The sequence below is a fragment of the Aphelocoma coerulescens genome, chromosome 2 (genome assembly GCF_041296385.1).
Source record: "Aphelocoma coerulescens isolate FSJ_1873_10779 chromosome 2, UR_Acoe_1.0, whole genome shotgun sequence".
NCBI classification, from domain to species: domain Eukaryota; kingdom Metazoa; phylum Chordata; class Aves; order Passeriformes; family Corvidae; genus Aphelocoma; species Aphelocoma coerulescens.
In genome coordinates this window covers 160306332-160325756 of record NC_091015.1, presented here as the reverse complement: position 1 = coordinate 160325756, position 19425 = coordinate 160306332, and the positions used below count along the sequence as shown (strand labels likewise).

Below are 19425 nucleotides of genomic sequence, written 5' to 3'. Positions count from 1 at the left end.
ACCACTACCAAAACTTGGTCACTCATCCCAATAACAACAACATTCCTGGCCTGTTACTAAGAGGGCTTAGCAATATTAAGGTCACATGGTGAACCAGGGTAAGATTGTAGTTCTTACTGGGGGGGCAGGTGCCACTAAATGCCTTCCTGAATCTGTTCACACCAATCAGGTATTTTCAGATACACTCAGCAATCTGGTTGTTACTCTTTATTCAACCAATCTCTGAAAAAGAAACCATCTGAATAGTGGAATAATACTGATTTTATTCCCCTTGAACCAAACCAGAATTTTAAGATTGTGTGTCCTCTCTTCCTACTCTCTACTGCTGCCGAATATAAAAATATAAAAATACCATCCCTCAAAACACTGGAGTGAGTTTGTTTGAAAGCCTTTTCTGCCTCCTCCAGAGCCAAATTTCACGTTGCCACCAAGCAGCTCTACAAACCCAGCCAACCATGGGAGCTCATTTTCTTTTGAGCTCCAGAGAATTCTGAACCTTTTTATTTTGGATTGCACTACAGATGGGTTGCTAGGTATAAATCCTCTCTCAATTCAGATCATTACAACAAACTCCCCACTACTTCTGCAAACTGCTATTCAAAGGAGCTCCCTCACTATGCACCACTCTCAACTGCTGGACACTCTGCTATTCGTCCCAAAATGAGAAGCTGGCTCTCCTCTTGGTCTATTCTCCCTGTTGATGTGCCGTTTTCAGTGCACAGAAACTTGAAAGACAAATATTTACAGCCTATGTGCTTCCTTCTTCCTTCATATTCCATAAAGAAAAGGGCAAGGAGAGGCAGTTCATTGTCTATCAAACTGATGTCAGAAGTCATTTGCAACTCACTTTTTCTGCCTGACTTTGTGACCCTTATGAGAAACCTATCAGCCATTGAATCCCTCTCCTATGTCTGGAGTCCTGTGATATCTTACCAAGTTGAGGATATATTCTTGAGCTAAAGAGACTAAATCAAGTTCGTAGTTTAAGGCACTGAAAATCTTTAGTTCTTAGGAAAAGATGAGCCAGTGACCTTGCCCAGGTGACTTGGTCCTGTAAGTAAAAGGGCTTTTTCACTAGGCAGGGGTCACATTCAATTCCACAGATGTTCCAGGTCTCCTGGGCATCATGGATGTTACACATTCCAGCTGCACACTGAGGTACAGACACACCGATGACACATTCATTAACCAGGCAAGACCTCAGGCTCCTCTGCTTTGAGTGTGCCTACCCTACACCCTGACCACCTTTAGGACCTGGCATATCAAGGTTGACACACTCTGTATTTCCCACTATTTCTCTGCTGACTTGTTTTCCTGTTAGGAGACATTTGCATACATCATCCATTTATTTCCAGATGTAATCAGATATGGAGAAAGAATCATGGAATTCCCATACAAAAGAAAGTATCTTTAAATTCCCAGTCCCTAAGACTTACATTGCATCGGCTTTCCAGCTTTCCCCCTTATTCCTGGAACAGTCTTGCCATTCAAATCGACACAGAAACAATTTGTCCCATAACACTGGAGTGGCAGAAAGTCTCCATCCTCAGTACAAGAGGGAATAAAGAGATCTGATCCTGCAGGCAGGCTTTGCTTCAGGTTTTTCAGGTTTCTCCTTTGCTTCTCACACTCGGTGGGACACCTTGGATGTTTGCCTTGACGTCTTGATCCTGGAACCTCCTTACCCAAAGTGTCCAAACACCAACACTCTCCTGCATAGCACTGAACTTCCTCATACCTCCCCTCCTTGGTGCATGTTGGGACAAACAGGTCCCTTGGCTCCTCACCACAGTCTCTGGATCCCAGTGCTAGTTTCACCACTTCACCTAAATCTTCAGCAATGCTTTTGGGGATGGAAATCACTTGTTGAAGAAAAGTAAAGAACTCTGGTAGCTCCAGGACAGAAGAAAGGAATTTCATCATGTTCTGATTGTCCTGAAGAGTTACTGTGCGGCCAAAGCTGCCCACAAGAGGTTTACTCAAAATGGAACTCCTCTTTGATACTTCCAGAGAAAATGCCTCAGCTGATTCCAGAGGGCCTTGGCCATTAACCCTCTCTGACACATCCTCCTGTCGGAAAAACTGGCCAATGCTGTATTTCCCACTAGTGCCAAGTACCCCTGTGAAGTTAAACTGGATCAAATTCTTCAAGAACCTTCCTCCAAAGAGGTTTTCTTGGAAACGCTTTGGATTGGCAGTGAATTGCAGTGCCACTTGAGCCAGTTCCCTTGATGGGAACATCCCTGCGATGGCTTCACTAAGGGTGGTTTCTAGCTCAGGAGTCTGGCTGGCAAACGGGCTTTGTGTAAGTGGGGATGACAATCCAGAGTCCAGAAACAGCTCCTTGAAGGAGGGAGGGCAGGGTCTTGAGAAGCCATCAATTTTGTCTGACTGCTTATCTGGCGTGGAAAACAAATTGGACTGACTGAAGTACCCAGCAGGGCCATAAAGGAGCCTCGACAAGGCCTGTCGCCGCTCGGAGATGCACGATTGTTCTTCACCTACAGAAAGATTTAAAAAGAAAAAAAAAGCAAATTTTGGAACCTCCAGAACCTGTAATTCTATTGTTCTCTTTCAAGCAGCTGGGGCAGAAACAACATTAAGGTATAGATTAACCTGCTTCCCAACTATGCACCATGCACACTGATAAGGAAATTTGAAATGTTAGTGCCTATGGTCTACAAATAAAATTTTCCAGTCAAGACCCAAAAATGAAAGGAAACATTCCTTCCCCATGGCCGAGTTCTCTGCTCTGTGGTCTTTTACTGGTTCTGTTGCTTCCCAGTGTAAATCCTCATCCCTGTTCCTTTGGCTGAAAGAATGAAAAATGTCTTTTCCAAATATTTTAGCTCTCCAGTAGGATGCCTGCTGCTAATGAAAACCTCCAATGATCCAGGTGAAATGTGTGAACTGAAGAATGAGAAATATACTGCAGAGGAACAGAAATTTATTTTAAACAATGCCCACTAATGAGGAATTTATGGAGGTTTCCTAACTAGATCTTCAGTTTCATAGCAAGGTGTTCGTTGCAAGAGGTTTGAAAACAAATTGTAAAAATTAGCAGCAATAGAGTTCTAAGGACCAGATGGCATTCACAAATGAGTTCTAAGGGAAAAAAATACAGAATTTCACCAAAGATAGACAAATGTCAGGGTATTGGGGGTACCAACAGTGGTCCTGGGCACCCATACCCATATATGTCACAGGTGTAGCTGCATCCAGCCCCATCTGTACACTGATACACAGGCAGCAAGGGCTCTAAGTTAGGATGCAACACATCTGTGAAGAAGGACTAAGTTTGGGGCTCCAAAGACAGCAGAAAAGGAAAGACTTGATAAAAATATAGACACCAAGAATCAGGCAGACAGGATGGTTATGGCACTGACTGCATCTCTGGAATGCACAGCTTGACTCATGTACCATTTACACAGTTACCTGTCCTTGAAAAGTAGCAGAATTATGGAGAAGGGATGCAAAAGTAGCAGAACTATAGAGAAGGGAGGCAAAAGTATTTTGAGGACAGAACAGCTTTTCCAGTATGAGAGAACATTCGGTCTGGACAAAAAAAAATATGATAAAGGTTTTTAAAAACAGAATTCTCCACATCATTCACAATAGACAATTATTATTCAGTATTTCTCACAGTACAGAGAAGTCCAGATGTAGAACACATAATTATGATAATGAAATTTATTGCCAGAGAGTGCTAGGAAGGATAAAAGGCTAGAGGGCAATTAAGCACATCCTTGGAAGTTAACCCCACAGGGGAGGGCTGAACACAATGATCTGGACTCAGTCTCCAGTTTGGGGCACCTCCCACCTGCAGGAGGATATTTGGAAGCTGTGTGCATTTTCCATGTTTCTCACACTTTCTCCCTCAGCACCACTGCTGTCCCTGTAGGGGACACGACCATGGATATGCAGCTTTAGCCTGCAGCACAGCCTCCTTTGGGCTCCCCACTCCATCTCCATTTATTCCACAACCAGGCAATATGATAAAGCAATCACAAGTCCTGTTAACAGTAAGGATGAAAGCTGGAAACCTAAAAAGCTGCTAAAATGATAAGCAAGTAATCTGATGTTCTGGGATTGACATCTTTCTCACTCCTGCTTTTGCACCCTTGTCCTGCTCTGCAGTTCCTGACAGGAGCTCAGGGCCCCTTCCCAGAAGTTTCTTTGTAAAAGAACTTTCTGTAGGATGGGCCCCTTCTGTTTTCAATGTTGGCTCTTGGTTAGAGGGATGAAGAACATTCCTCAGAGGGCCGATAAGTTAGTGCAAGCAACAATTCCACAAGAACGGTAATATGAAACAAATGTAGGATCACGGGCCATAAACACTCTCCCCTCCTACCCAATGTTGAATCAAATCAAAGCAGAGGAAGAAAGAATAAACACAAAAGGAACTGCTGGGGTGAATCTACTGTAAAAGGTCTGAAAAGAAGCATGTCCCTATCAGGACTGCCTGGTGCCCCAGGTGATGTGAGAATCCCACACCTATGGCCCTGACTCCTCCAGTGTTCATACTGCTGAGTGTGAGAGCCAAAGACATTAAAGAATCACAGAATAATTAAGGTTGGAAAAGACCTGTAAGGTTATTGTGTTCAATCGTTAACCCAGCACTGCCAGGTCCACCACTGAACTGTGTCCCTAAGTACCACATCTACATGGGTTTTGAACATGAAGTAAAACAGAGGAGAACAGGAGAAACACACATGGCATGTAGCTGTCTGAAAAAACTGCAGCTATATCCTCATGAAATACCTTCTCAGGAGTTAATCTGTGGAACCTCTGCAGAAATTTTTCCCTGCCTAAATTTCCTGAGCCTGCCAATAAAAGCTGCAAGCAGCCTCAAGTCATTGCCTCCCCCTTTCTTCCCCCCCTCAAAAAATTATCAGGAGGGGTCAGCAAAGCATACTCAAAGAGAAAACAACCAGTCCCAACATATGGAGAGGCCTCTCAGAGGTTCCCTCGCAATATCCTTGGTGATCAGCCTCAAAGGCACGCTGAAGTTTTCATTTCACAGTAAGCCTGTGTGTGCCCAGAGCGCTCTGAGCACTTGGAGCCATGGCACCTAGGGCAGATTCCTTCTTTTTTAGCTGCATGGGAAGCTGTGCTGTGTCTCACAGACAGAGAAATTGCCTTCCCCCAAGGCAGCCCCCACATTAAGACCCTGTGCCCCATCCCTCCAGCACAATCCTGAATATTTAGGTAGTGCACTTCAGAGCAAAGGTTTTTAACTTTCCTCCTCCCCTCCGGCCCCTGGACATTTCTGCTGTCATTTCCATTTGGGGCACTGATTTGATGGTGTATTCCCTGTGGAATCTCTTACAGCCCAAACCTATAGAACTTTTCTGAATTGTTTGTTGGGTGGTTTTTTTACAGGATTTAGCAGTTTTCATGGCAAAATATGCAGTGACAGAGTTGGGAAAAAATCCAGTAAGGATGGGAGATGAAATTCCACAGATTTCACCAAAGGAAGGAGGTAAAACACAAAATCACCATCATTTGCTTCCTTATATTACCGCAGATAGTCTCACTTAACACCCTAGTTCCTGGAGTCAAGAGCCAGATATCAGAGCTGCAAAGAAAAACCTTGCCATATGCAAAACTAAAACGCTAAAGAAAGGTCATAACAGAAAATAAAAGCAGTATGATATTTAATAATTTATTAGAATGTGACTCTTAACCACAGGGAGGTTTTGTGATCTTTGAAGACCTGTATCTGTCAGAGACGGGAAAGGACTTGGTCTGTTCTGTTTCTTTCTAAAGACGCTGAGAGATGGGCTCATTTTTCCTTTGGCAAATCCCATACATACCACAGGCAGGGGGCTGTCCTCGCCTCCTTGTGCCCGGTACCTCTCGGCCCTGGGTGTCCACGCACCAGCAGCCTCCCCGCTGGTGGCACTGCAGGGGCGCGTAGCCGCCGTCGGCGGCACAGGACGGCACGAAGGGGTGCTGGAAGCGCAGGGCTGCGGAATGCTCAGCCTCACACCTCGAGGGGCCTGCAAGGAAAACAGTGCGCGGTAAGCAGGGAAAGCCTGAAGTTTCAGAACCATCTCTGTTTGATCCCATTGCTGCCTATTTGGGAGAAAAAAAAAAAAAAAGGACAAAAAGAAAAAAAGTTTAATTTCCTGATCGTTTTCAGTGATGCATCAAGTGTCACCAGCTAAAACCACAAATTCTCCATCCTCTTTTCCTTTGAAGAGTTTGCCCCATGGTTTTCTACTGTAGGTATTGACTTCTGAAAACTAAAAACAGAAGATAAAACCTCAATATATTTTTCAGCCATAGTTGCAAGTAGGCAGAGCAGGAATATCTCTCCCAGGGAACCGTGCTGGAGGCTGGGGGAGCTCTGGCCCTTAGCGCAAAAGCAAAGTTGGTCAACAGAGACAGATGTGCAGCTTAGGGGACTGTTTTGAAGGCAAACATCAATGTTTCAGGAGAGAATGAGGCATTGCTCCTGCAACCAGGTCTGCACCTGACTGTGGAGATTTGGGCTGAGCCCACCCCATTTCTCTATTTCCCTCTGCAGGGAACTGAAGACCCTATTCCTGTCAAACTGGTCTTAATGGCAGAGAAGGCAAAATTTCATCAAGTAAATTTTGTGGGGTATGATCTCTCCAATACAAGACTTTACACTTTGAACACGAATTTTGCTTGTTTATGTCAACCTGAATCCTACAGCCTAAACACTTCTCACCTTCAAGAACTTTCCAACTGCACCCAGCTACCTGTGTGAGGCAGTGAGAACACCATGTCAGAGCAACCTGTTCAACGAGGGGACTCTGACAACGTTCCTAATTTGAGTGGCTTCGGGTGACAGTGGAGAGCTGCGTTAAGTCACCAGAGCAGCCCCCTCGGTGGCTGATGAACGAGGTCACATCTCCATCTTGTGGCTGGTACAGCTTCATCTGTGCTGACAGCTGCTGCAGCCCCAGCTACAGTCAGAGCTAAGCCAAAACCACTGTGCAGTGCAGAGGGAAGATGCTTTCCAGACTCCCCAGAAGGAGCAGCTTGTCCCAAAGCCAGAAAAACTGTGTGACTATATGGCCAGAAGACTGCTATCAGTATCTGCTTAATATTTCTGGTGATGCAACTCCTTAACAAGAGTCAGACACATGTCAGAGGAGTTTGGGACTTTGGATGGGAGAGTGAAGTATCACACAGGATTCAAACATTCCCCAAGAGCCAAGGCAGTTTGTTTTGGGCTCTGGTCTAGGAGGGAGGAGGTACCTGAGCTCCTGTCGTGCAGAGTTCATTGCCTGTAGGCAGAGAAACTCTCTCCCCATGTGCCTGCCCTGACCAGGGAAGGAATGGGCCCAAGAGCAGATCCAAAAGTTCAGCCTTGCTGACTAAGGCTCTACAAATTATTGTGTGGTCTCCTGGGAATGGAGTATGTTATGGTCAGTGTAAAATCCTTCCTATTTCTGAGTATACCAACATAAATTAGGGAGCATTTTCTCAGGGTTTTAATTTAATAAATCAACAAATCCACCTCCGCAATCTCAGGGCAAGAGATACGGAGAGTTCATGGGATTTCAAATAATGTGATCTGCAGGCACGTGGGAAAGCATTGATCAGAGGACAGGTACAATCTGCTGGTAAAGAACATACAGTGCAGAGAATAAAAGCCAGCTGCAATTCAGAGACCTTGATTCTTGCATTCAAACTGTCATATTATATGATTTTAGAGTAAAAAACTCCTAAAACCACTCTCCCCAACAGTAGATGTCACATATAAGCTCCAAAACTGCCACCTCATTTAGAGGGCATCACCTGGGTGCTACTTACACCTGAACTTGCCAGAGGTGGCCAGCTGGACCCCCAGGAATCGCCTCTGCAGGATCCGATGGATGCTGGTCTCTGTGAACGTGCGGGCAGGCTCTGGTACGGAGAAAACCGTGTCGTAAACTTCGTCTAGCAGCAGTTCCAAGCCTGGGAAACACAGATTTTTAGCACAGGGCCTGCTTTTAAGACAGAAGTCAACCTTATACCACAGGAGCAAAACTGGGAGACTCTCAGGGAAAGTAAATCCAGTTCTCTAAACAAGTCAAATATGGAGTTATAACACATAACCCTAATGCACCACATCCTGCACCCAAGTGCTGGGTGCCCAGACACCACCTTTATGTCTTGACATCTACCAAAACAAGCAGAGGAAACATCCCATAACTGGCAGTAGGCTGTGGTTTTGTTAGGTTCAGGTTGCACTAAAGAAATTGATGGTATTTTGGAAACTGACGTTACCAAAACCAATTACCAGTCATTTTGGTTGCATACTAAAAACCAAGACATTCAGTAGTTTCTCTGAGTGAGTGCACGGATTTTTTGAGAACTTCTTTCTTTTCTGGGAGTTAAATGTTGAAGTTCTCATCTGTCATCTAAATTTTTTAAGCTATTGTGCTTTGTATCTTTCCCCTTAAAAAAAAAATTACAAACTAAAACCACAGTATAAGGAAGGTCTGGAAGTTCTCAACTTCCTCATTCCTCCTTGCTTACAAAAGACCATTCTTTCTTCTGAAGTGTCCCTTCTACTAACATGCCTAAATCCTGAGGTCGTGAGAGAAGAGGATGTCCCTGCCCATGGTAGAGAGGTTGGAGTAGATGTTCTCTAAAGGTATCTTCCAACCCAAACAATTCCATTATTCTACCTAAGCAAGAAGAAAAGAGTTCATTCTTCAGCCCTTCATATTCCCCTGGCTTTGCTAACAGGACATATCGAATATGACACTGCTTTCTAGTGTGGGCAGAAATTGGACATTCAGAAATCCTATTCCACATCCCAAAGAGGACAGGATTAGCTCCCAGGCACCAAGTCCACTTGTTGCTGACTGAAGCTCTTGCTCCAAAGGGTGGGATTAAATCAGTGAGCTCCAGCCCTTCCCATGGGCATTACACTGGTCACAGAGGTCTTACCCCTTGCAAGAATGAAACTGAAGTTCCAAATGAATCTGAAGACTGATAGTTGCTATTTGTCCATTCCCTTGGGAATTCAGCACCTCCCAGATTAAAGGATGAGATGCTGGAAGGCACTTACCTGTGTCTGCTAACTCCCTCCCCAGGCTGTCCACGCAGTAACAGTACCCAGAGATCTCCGGGAATGTTTCCTTCACGGAGCTGAATTTTTGGAAAGCCCTTGGGAGCCTGGAAGAAAAAGTAGCCTGCTGTGAAGAGCCCAGGGAGGCCCATCGATAATGACAAAGTATCAGCTGTTTCATTCCTGATTTTGTAGGAAAAAGATGTTTGCTGAGCACAAGGCCACTTCGGTCTCCTTTTGGCAACCAAGCTCTGACATGAGTGAGATCGCTCTTTCAGCAGGGTAACAAGTCTCCTAAATGCCATTTTTTCTAAACAAATAGGGGGTAATCTCCCTTCAGACAGATTTCTGACCCTTCCTAAGCATGTACTCAGCATCTAACACTCATTTTCAATTCTATTCTCACCTTTGAAAGCCTGTCAAAGAGTGTAAAATAGACGGGCGTTGGCTTAATGTTATTGCAACACCCTTTCATTAGCTCCTTCCACAAATCTGCACGGGATGGCAGAATGCCTAAAATAACAGGTTGCTTCCCCTTCCTTACATGCCACGTATGCTCTCTGCACTGAATTAACTACAAAAGCTGATAAAAACTTCGCTAATATCTTTCATTTTCAGGGCATGGTTCAATTGATTAAGGAGAAGGAGAAAGGGGTTTTAACATGCTACAAGACTGATTTTTGCTTCTGGAGATCAAAGAGATGGTTTCCAGTGTAATATTCTAGGAGTGACAACAGCCAGATTCCAGCAAAGAAATTATTTAAGACAGAAACTTAATAGGGTCAGAGTTGGAAAAAACATGATAAATGTGGTCTTAACTGACAAACATCCTAGGGTTTCTCCAGGCAAAAGATAAGTTTTCCTAGTTTCAAAGTGCCAAGTTCTAAAACAATCATATTATTTCAGGGCACATCCCCTTATCCTGAAATACTATAAAGGTCTGGTGTTCCAGATGCATGTGGCTTATTTGGGAAAACCTAGCAACAGGGAAGCGGAATTTTCTGCTCAAGACATTCAGAGAATTATACAAATTAGGATTTTACCAAGAAAGGACACTCAGCAATAAGAACATTGGTGGATTAGGCACTGATTAATGGCAAAAAAGCAGTTCACGAGCCATCCTGTGAAAATGTGACCAGGCTCAATTCAGTGCCACACTCCAGCAGCCTCAGGGATGCTCTAGCATGAGTAGCTTGAGAACAGCAATGAAATGCTTGTCTGGCTAAGAGCTGGTGCTCAAGTGAGTGGTGCAGAGCAAGGGGCCTTTGCCACCTTCAAGACTCTGCCTGAATCATAGAACATTCTGGGTTGGAAGGAACCTTAAAGACTGTCTAGTTCCAACCCCTCTGCCGTGGGCAGGGGCAGCTTCCACTAGACCAAGTTGCTCAGGGTTCCATCCAGCCTTGGCCTTCAACACTTCTAAGGATGGGGCATTCACACCTTCTCTGAAAACCTGTGCCAGTGCCTCACCACTCTCACAGGAAAGAATTTCTTCCAAACATCTAAAATCTAAACCTACCCTCGTCCAGCCCAAAGCCATTCCCCTTTGTCCTAACACTACATTAGTTTAAAGCCCTTCTCCATCTCTCTTGTGGCCCCCTTTAGATACTGGAAGGTGCTATGAAGTCTCCCGAGAGCCTTCTCTTCTTCAGGGTGAACTCTCTCAGCCTGTCTTCATAGGAGAGGTGACTCCTGGGAGCTGCACCACCTCCTGCCAGGAGAGCTGAAGATGTTACTGCTTCCACAGGACATGAAAGCTTGGGAATGCACAAAGCAGCAGCACCTCTGTCAGAGGAAGGGGCTGTAACCTCAGGGCTGTCCCAGTGTTACCCAGCAGTGCTCCCATCTCAGAATTTGCACATCCCTGTGCAGTGCTGCTTTGCCCTGGCATCTTTCCACATCTTCAAAGTCCACTGACTCCCTCGACTTTGGATCATCAAATCCTGCTCCACTGCTGACACTGGCATGCTGAGAGAGACTAAAATGTCACACTTCAGGGCCCAGAGGGGCTTCTGACAGCATGAAAACAATACAATATAAGGTATAAACACATAAATACCAGATTCCTATGGTCTTCAGTGTACACATAAACAGCTTGGAGTATTTCAAGACCTTTCAGCTGCCCTGGATTATCATGCACTGCCCACTGCCCAGTCAGGAATATGATAATTTCTCTGCACTGCTCAAGTTCTTGGAGCTCATCACCTCAGCATCTGAACCTCTACATGAGTGAAACAGGTTCCATGAAAAAACTGGATCCTGCTTCTTTCATCCTCAATATTAAGAGGTCACATGCACAGTTATGCTACTTTGGGGCAGATGTGCAATCACATCTTGACATTCTGGTTATTTTTGTTGCAAGTTGAGAGTAAAGCTAAATAAATTACAAACAGATATAAATTAGGCCCATACAAACAAGAGAGCAGAACTTTTCTCACCTTATGTGGAAAACGCACTTCTGACCACATTTTTTCTTTTCTCAGACTCTTTAACAGCCCTCAAGATACGTAGTAATAATGTAGAATTCCTCATTTATCAGAGCCAGTCCAAATCAACTGTGACTACATTTAATTTATGGATAAACTTAATAGTGTCTCTATCTGTTTCAACAAGAATGCTCACACTCAAAAACACAGGAAAATAAATAAAAGTAATGTTGTTGAACTTTTCTTCAAACTATGAGTCTCTGCTCTTGGCTTCCAGCAAAGACAACTCACTACTGATTATGGCAAGAAAGTAAAAAGATCTTCCTTGACTTTTGATTTTTTGATAATTCCCATCAGTCTGCTACAAGGTGTTCTATATGGCTGCCCATCCAGGCAGGACCTGGACACAGTCCATACAGAATAAATAACAGCAGCCAAGCCCTCAGGGTGAGGCAGGAGATTTGGGCTCATATTTTTTTTGGAAGTCTTCTTTTTGGGAAAGTCTTATCTGTAAACTTCTGAGTTTCTCCATTTGTTTGTTTGGGGGTGGTGGTTTAACATACTGGCTTATTCTGGGATATTTATGAAGGTTTAGGGAAATAATTTGGAAAGAGAGTTAGGATGATATCTCTAGATTTCAAAAATCAGTGTGTGGAACCGAAGAAAGTTGCTCCACTGGTTCCATATGTACCTAAAATACAGGTTTAGACCCCTGTCCAGCTACAGTCCTTTGCTGTGGAACTCATCCCTTCAACTCCATATTCTGCCCTGGTTTTGGGAAGGAATAATGACATTTCAGGCAGGAATAGTATGAAAATAAATATATTAATGACCTGAAATACTCAGATATGATGGCAATAGGTTAAGCCAATGCCATAATTAGAAGGCAGACAGCTGGGAGTGAAATGATCCTGCTGTGATTAATTACATGACATAGACACAAAATAAATCCAATCTCACAGGTCTTTTCAGACAAATCTCCCAGTGGGAGGAAAAAAATGTCAATTTAAAGCATTGATTTCTCCACTGTAATTGCTTTTTTAGCATTTCCACACTCCACAGACCAACAAACAAAAGAACCAGATTATTTTGCTCTCACCAGAATAACCTCTCCTGAAGCGCTGACAAATTTGCACTGTGCGTTCAGACCTGCCTTTCAAAAGAAAAGAAAAAAAAAGAAAAAGAAAAAAGAAAAAAGAAAAAAAAGAAAAAAGAAATCCCTCCAAACAGCAAAATTGGCATTTACAATAAAATGTCTTTGCTGCTACAGAGCCAAGTCACAACGAGATGTTATATTTATTGCACTGCCCTCCACCAGGGAAACTGGTGCTGACTGAGGTGCTGAGTCAGTGGCACTTCTAGGGACACCAAAAGGTTTCTTTGGAGAGTCTGAATATCTGCACCAACACAAACTCCTCTCCCAGCAGTTCCCCTTGCCCATCCCTTATGTCTCCATCACAGTATTAATTCCCAGCTCCTCCACAGGACAACAGCTTCCTGCCCCCACAGACAAGGATTTCACCCTGTGTTCTGAAACACTCCCCAACCCCCTGCAACCACGTACAGCCAGTTGTGCACAGCACAGCTGTCCATCACTTGCTGGTTCACCTGTGTGAGCAACCCCAGAATTTCATCTTTGCATGTTGCCACTTGTCCGTCTGCTTTCATCTCTCATATGGAATTGTCTTTCCTACCTCATATATACATCCAAATTTCTCTGTTCCTTCTGTATTTATCTCATTTGCTCTTGTCTGTCTGTCTCAGAAGTAGTCCTGGCTACTTTTCCAAATACAGATCACAACATGGTATCCAGTGCTGTGTGAGGACACACCAATTAAACTGCCAGGATGGAATACTTTTTTTTTTTTTTTTTAATCAGCAGATTTAATTCAGAAGAAAAAGTTTTTTCACTTGGTCCATTCTTCAACAGAAAATAACATCGTGTGCAGTTACAGAATAAAGGCTTCATGAGGCAAAAATCACAAAAAAGGAGTCAGATGGTGCCTTGAAAGGGCATGCAGGATTACCTTCCTGCTTCAGAAGCCTGAGCTCTTACCTGTTGTAACTGTGAACAAGATCAAAAACACTCATGTCTGTTGTGTTGATGAACTTGCACTGGACGGGCAGGAAGTCTCCATCTGCTGAGCACTGTGGTGGGCTCTTCTCCCCAAACCCGTGCAGAATGCGACGGTCCCGGATCTCACAGTTCCCTGGACCTGATGGGGAAAAAAGGTAATGTTTATTTGTGTATTAACTTCCCACAAACAGCTGAATGGCCACCCTGTTGTCTAAAAGGGGGTTACATTCATTACATTAAGCAGGGACACTGAGGTGCATCATCTTGTTTTTATGAAGAGCAGGGAATTGGACTCAATAATCTTACGTGTCCCTATTCACACCAAACCTTTCAAACTTACAAAACCCATCATTTTGTTGAACATTACTTACACTGTGCTGGCTTTCCTCTTTGTCTGGTGCCATAAATCTCCATTCCTTCTGGATCTACACACCAGCACTGCCCCAGCTCCATGTCACACTGCACCTTGTCAAAAGCCCCTGAATCCAGGCACTGAGGGATGTAGGAGATACTGCTGCTATTGATGTATCTGCTCACCAAGATCCTCTGCTTTTGCAGCTGGCAAAAGGACAAGCCTAAAGTACCAGAGAGGGGCACTGTTAGAGGAAGGTTCTCGTTGGGCATTGAATCATTTATTGAGGCAACATCTGAGTTTTCTCAGAACTACAAGTTCTGAGCCTGCCACCCAGGTGGCATGGGGACATTGATGGACTTGAGGTTATGAAAATTGGTACAGAGAAGCCCACCACAGATGGGGTTGAAGCTCTCCAACTCAAAAGCCATTACACTAAATCAATCTTTTATTCACAATTTGTCTTACTGGGACCTTCATAAATACAGATATCCAGGTGTATCAGGTTTCTGTGATAAACCCTGAAGAAAGGCCAGAACTTCCACTAGAAAGACCTAGAAAATTACCACAAACTAGAGTCCATCAAAGTCTGGGGCTAGCCTGTTCTTGATTTCAGCTCTTCAAATGCAGATTGAAATGGTTCTTTACTCAATCTGAGCAAAAATAGAAACTTTTTACTTACAAGATATGGGATATCCATTCTGTTTGCTGCCAGGAACCTCAACACCATTCTCATCTACACACCAACAGGAAAGATCATTCCTACTGCACTGGACTGTCCTGAAGAAGATCACAAGTAACATATTTTATTTTGTGTGTGTAGTCAGTACCAGACATAAACAAAACCGTAAAGCAAACCAAACCATGTCAAATACTTTAAAATCACAAATAATGGGACTGGCAAGAGCTGCATTTCTGGTGACTTTAATCAGTGGGAGCCCTTAATTCTAGTAGTTCTCTGAATTCTTCAGGAATTGCAGATATGTGACTTGAAGTCATTGAAGAAGCAAGCAGGTTGGACAGAACCCCAATTCTCATTATCTGAGATTCACCAAACACTTTGAGACAGTTTCTAAACCAAATCTAGAATGGTCACAGTTGCCACCAGAGGCAACAACAATAGTAAAGAAATTACAATCTGTACTCAGCCTCAACTTTAACTTTTTAGCTTCTTGAACCTTCAAGCAAGATGCTGCTCCCTAAATCACTGTTCTCTGTGTGTTTCTTAGTTCCTTTACTGCCTTTAGAAGGAAACCTGACTGTGCCACTTATGAGGGTGGATAAGTTCTCAGTCACTTGGCTGAGCTGTGCCAGCTGGCTCACACATTCACCCATGAGCATGTGTAGGAAGACAGCAAACTGCACCAAGTATTTAACATGCAAATTATGCTGCCAAGATTAGTCTGTTAATCTTAAACTGACCTCTTAACCCAGAGATTATTTCCAACAACAGGGAATTCATTTGGGAGAGGCTGGATCTGTGACATGGCTCAGTGAAGTCACTTCCAGTCTTCTGGACTTCCCATTCTCCAGTGCAGGGATGCAGTGGCTCTCCAAGACAGGCTAAAACTCTCATTACCAATAAAGGTCATGTCATATGCCAGCACATTAATAGCAGGGATGAATTACCTGAACTGGCCATCCTCTGAGCACTGAGGAACGAAGGCTTCTCCTGCTGAAAAAGCCTTTTCCCTCTGAAGTTCACATGGACGCAATGGTTGGGAATCGGTCTGATACTCTGAAAACAGCAAGAAGATAAAAAGCTGAGTTGGTTTAAAACACCTAAGGGTGGTTTCACCACAAGCCCATTCTCATCAAAACCCTGTTCGTGCCAGTGCTGCAGGGGAACAGTCCCAGGTTCAGGGGTCCTCCCTGGCTGTTTTCCCATTGTTCCTTGTGTGGGTTTCTGTGTGGGACAGCACAGGGAGGTACTGAACGAACCCACTGTTCTGCCAGCTGCAGGATGAGCACATGGTGGTGAACCCCTTTCCCAGGCCTGTGCTTAGTTAGTCTCTGTTCTGTTAGTTCTGTTCTGTACTGGCATGGCTATAATTTTCTGGTACTTGGGGTTCTTTACTTAGTTATGCCTATGACCACAAAAGAGCCCTTTGCATAACCACACACATCACTATTAAAGTTTCTGAGTAATTATTCTTTATTGAAGCTAAGTCACACTATTTCATCAAAAGGAGAGGTATTGCTTCTTAATCTCATGAAAGATTTAAAAAAATCAATTTCTAGCAGTAGCATCAGACTAATTCATATTAGGAGTACTCTCAATTTTCACTGGAGCAAATGATCAACTACTGAAGCCATCTAGAAAAAATTTAATGCATTCAAAGCTGCATTTGCTGTGGTTTTAGTAGAAAGATGAAATTCATTAAGTTCTTTTTTACAGAACAGATTACTTGATCTGACACTTTCTACACCCTCAAAATCTGATGAATGTCATGCTCTTAATACCACTGATTAGTTTATAAAAATACAAAAAACAAACCCACAGGCACAGCAATTTAGTCCAAAGGTTGGCTTAAGCCAGTATTTGGTCTGAGCACAATCACACACAGCAGTGCAAATACATCATAAGTATTCTGAATGCTTTTTGAAATAATTTGCAAGTCATGGAACTTCTACTGCTACAGAGGATTCTTGTTCTTCTAGTGCTTCTCAATCACACCCATTTCTATGAGTTTTTACTGTGTCCCCTTAAGACCATGTGAAAATTTTCAAGAGACTGCAAAATTTCAGGTGATCTCATCTCTAGGAAACTACATGTAGGCAAAGCTCCCTATTGTCACCTCAAACATCAGTTGCTCTGGGATGTGTGGAGATACCCGTGCAGAGTGCTAGAGAGGGTCTACCAAGACATCTGAGTTAAATGACTAATTAATTCAGTGATTCAAATTGCTGGTTGTGCAGGACTATCAAACTCAGGCCAAAGAACTAGAGGCAGCACTCAGATATCCAATAACTTAAAAGTTCAAGCCTAAATTAGATGATGGCACATACAAGTAGATGTGACTGGGGACCTTCACAACACTGCAGCAGCACCTTTTCTTACCCATGCTCCTTCTCCAGCCTTGAGAAAACGGGTTTTTTCCACCCAAAATCCAGGTGTACAAACTCAGGTAAGCCTGACCACTTAAAGATCCTTACAGTTTAGTATTTAACCTGGAGCTCAGACTCAGTTTGCACAGCACTCAACAACCAGCTAAGTTTGCAGTGTGCAAGATTCAAGATCATTATATGTTTCATCAGGACAACACACAGAGCAGCACAAAGATCACAGTCACCCTTGGGCACAGGCAGAGGAGAAGGACAAGTGTACTTACCAAATATATTGGCTGTTGCTATGCTAATAAAGCAACAGAGGGTGCAAAATGGGATGGAGCCCATCTTGTGAGGGGAGAGCCCCATCCCCTTCTGTCTGTGAGGCAGTTCTGTGCACCCCACAGAGCCTTCATGGCCCTTTTATAGCACCCATCACGGGGATGGGTTCACTTCTGTGCTGGTGGCTGGGCACAGAATGGTGTGAGTGACGCACATGATGCTTCTGAGCAAATTGCAAGAGGCCCTTTCAGCTGGAACTGCCCTCTTGGCTCTCCTCAGCCAGTTCTCATCCCCGCTCCAGGGAGCACAACTGAGCCAAGTGGCAGCAGGCACAGTGGGTGGCAGCTGGGCTCAGTTATTCCAGCAAATAAATTGAGCATATTGGTGTGACCCTGGGCAGAGCTCTGGCTCTGACCTGCCCCAGGGTGCAGCCAGGCTCTGCGCTCCTCAGTGGAAGTGCACATTTTTGCATTCCCAGAGAGCTGAGGCTGCTGAGGGACAGACCAGAGTTAGGCCTCTGGATGCTGCACATTAGGAGTGAATACAACTCATAATGTGGTTATTTATTAAGTGAAAAACAGTATGGATGCAGCTCCACTGACTAAAGTGAATTGAGGATCAGAGTCAATTACATTCCATCTTTGGCTTTTACTCCCACTTGCACCATGCACTTTAACACAGCCAAGTACCTGACAGAAGGAGCTTCACTTCTTGGGCTTCACCCTCTAGCTGTAAGATTAGTATGACCATAAGGACTGTTAAGCTTTTTGGTACTAATTACATGCAAGATCCTCATCCTAAAACGTATGGGAAATACTATTTCTTTGATTCCAGAGTTTCAATTGTTAATTGGCCACCTCTTGTTGATGCCTTTTTCCTGGTCTTAAAATCAAGAGTCATACACGGTTAGAAGGGGAAAAGGGATTTTACCTTGGTATTTATTTTAAGGATCCTTAGGTGTACACGTCCAGGTCATATGCATCGAGATGCGCCCCACCGAGTCTATCTCTCCCTTTGTCTTCTGTCTCCACACCTCTCTGACCCCCTCCCCAACATTGGGTATAACATTATAGGTGTTACTAATTAGCATATCTATCAAAGATTCCCCAATGAGAGGCTCAAGTGAGCCCCCCTCCCCAAGGAACCTTCCCCTGGATGGTTCTATCTTGGTTTACAGAATGTGTTCTGGAGAGGACCTTGGGGTCTGAGGCACACTGATCTCTGGCTATGAAGCTTCTAAAATGTTTTGTCTCTTACCTTAACAAACAAGGCCAAGAATGTAGGCAAAAAAAGCACTAGGAATACAGAAGTTGTAAAAAGGTATAACAGGGGTATAAAGGAAAGGGCAAAAACCTTCATGGCATCATTGTCACTGGGAGTCAGCATTTACTTGCACCAGGAATTATGAGAACTCACCCTCACATGTACAACAGTGGTTGGATAAATAAGCCCCAAATAATTACTTAAATAGTAACAGCACATGGATTTAAGTTGATTTTAAGAAAAAGTGAGAGCAGCACTCTTGTTTGTGATTCATGGGTACTAGACAGCCTAGAAACAACTCTGCTGATACTCTCCCACAGACTAAGATTGTGCCAGCAGTGATCCAAGCATTCTTCTGTGCTGGCTGTAGACCACTGCCATGCCATGGTGTTTGATGAATATGGTAAATATGATCTCCAAGAGCAGCACAAGCTTGCTTTAGCATGACTGTGCTTTTAAAAATTAGTGGAACTGTATTTGGAATTTACTTTCAAGCAACCTATTCTGGACTTGAGCAAAGTCAACAGTCTGCAGAAAGATCAAGCTGGGAAAAGATGAATAACACATCCTGTGTAGATGACAGACCAAGAAAAGGCAACCATTAGAGGCATAAAAATGACAAATCCTGTAACAGCCCTGATGAAGCAGACACAGAAAGAAACTGAATTTTGGGATTAGCATAGCATTCGTAGGGAAACACCCATGCAGAGCAAAAGAATCCAACTAAATAACTAGTATTAGCACTAGGATGGCTAAATCAGGGAAGAAGAAAAGTTTGACAATAACATGTATTTCTGATCCAAGGATGCTTCAAGAGCCTCAGGTTTGTGTCTGACCCCCGCACAGTGGGGCAGACACAGGGGAGCAACAAGAAAGAGCCCAGTCCAGTGTCATGACAGGCTCTGCATGGGCAGCAGGGTTGGTGCTTACAGGTGCTGTG

The 19425-nt window shown here is 43.8% G+C and overlaps 1 protein-coding gene across 1 annotated transcript in view; it reads right to left on the bottom strand.

The window, feature by feature from the left end:
* TG (thyroglobulin) overlaps nt 1-17288 on the bottom strand; it is a 149068-nt gene extending 131780 nt beyond the window's left edge. The window contains exons 1-9 of the mRNA XM_069005512.1: nt 17225-17288; nt 15522-15630; nt 14575-14672; nt 13912-14115; nt 13520-13679; nt 9038-9144; nt 7792-7935; nt 5817-6002; nt 1437-2501 (exon numbers count right to left, since the gene is read on the bottom strand). Coding sequence (XP_068861613.1) covers nt 1437-2501; nt 5817-6002; nt 7792-7935; nt 9038-9144; nt 13520-13679; nt 13912-14115; nt 14575-14672; nt 15522-15630; nt 17225-17288 — 2137 coding nt within the window. The remainder of the gene's footprint in view (nt 1-1436; nt 2502-5816; nt 6003-7791; nt 7936-9037; nt 9145-13519; nt 13680-13911; nt 14116-14574; nt 14673-15521; nt 15631-17224) is intronic.
* Nucleotides 17289-19425: the final 2137 nt, after the last annotated feature.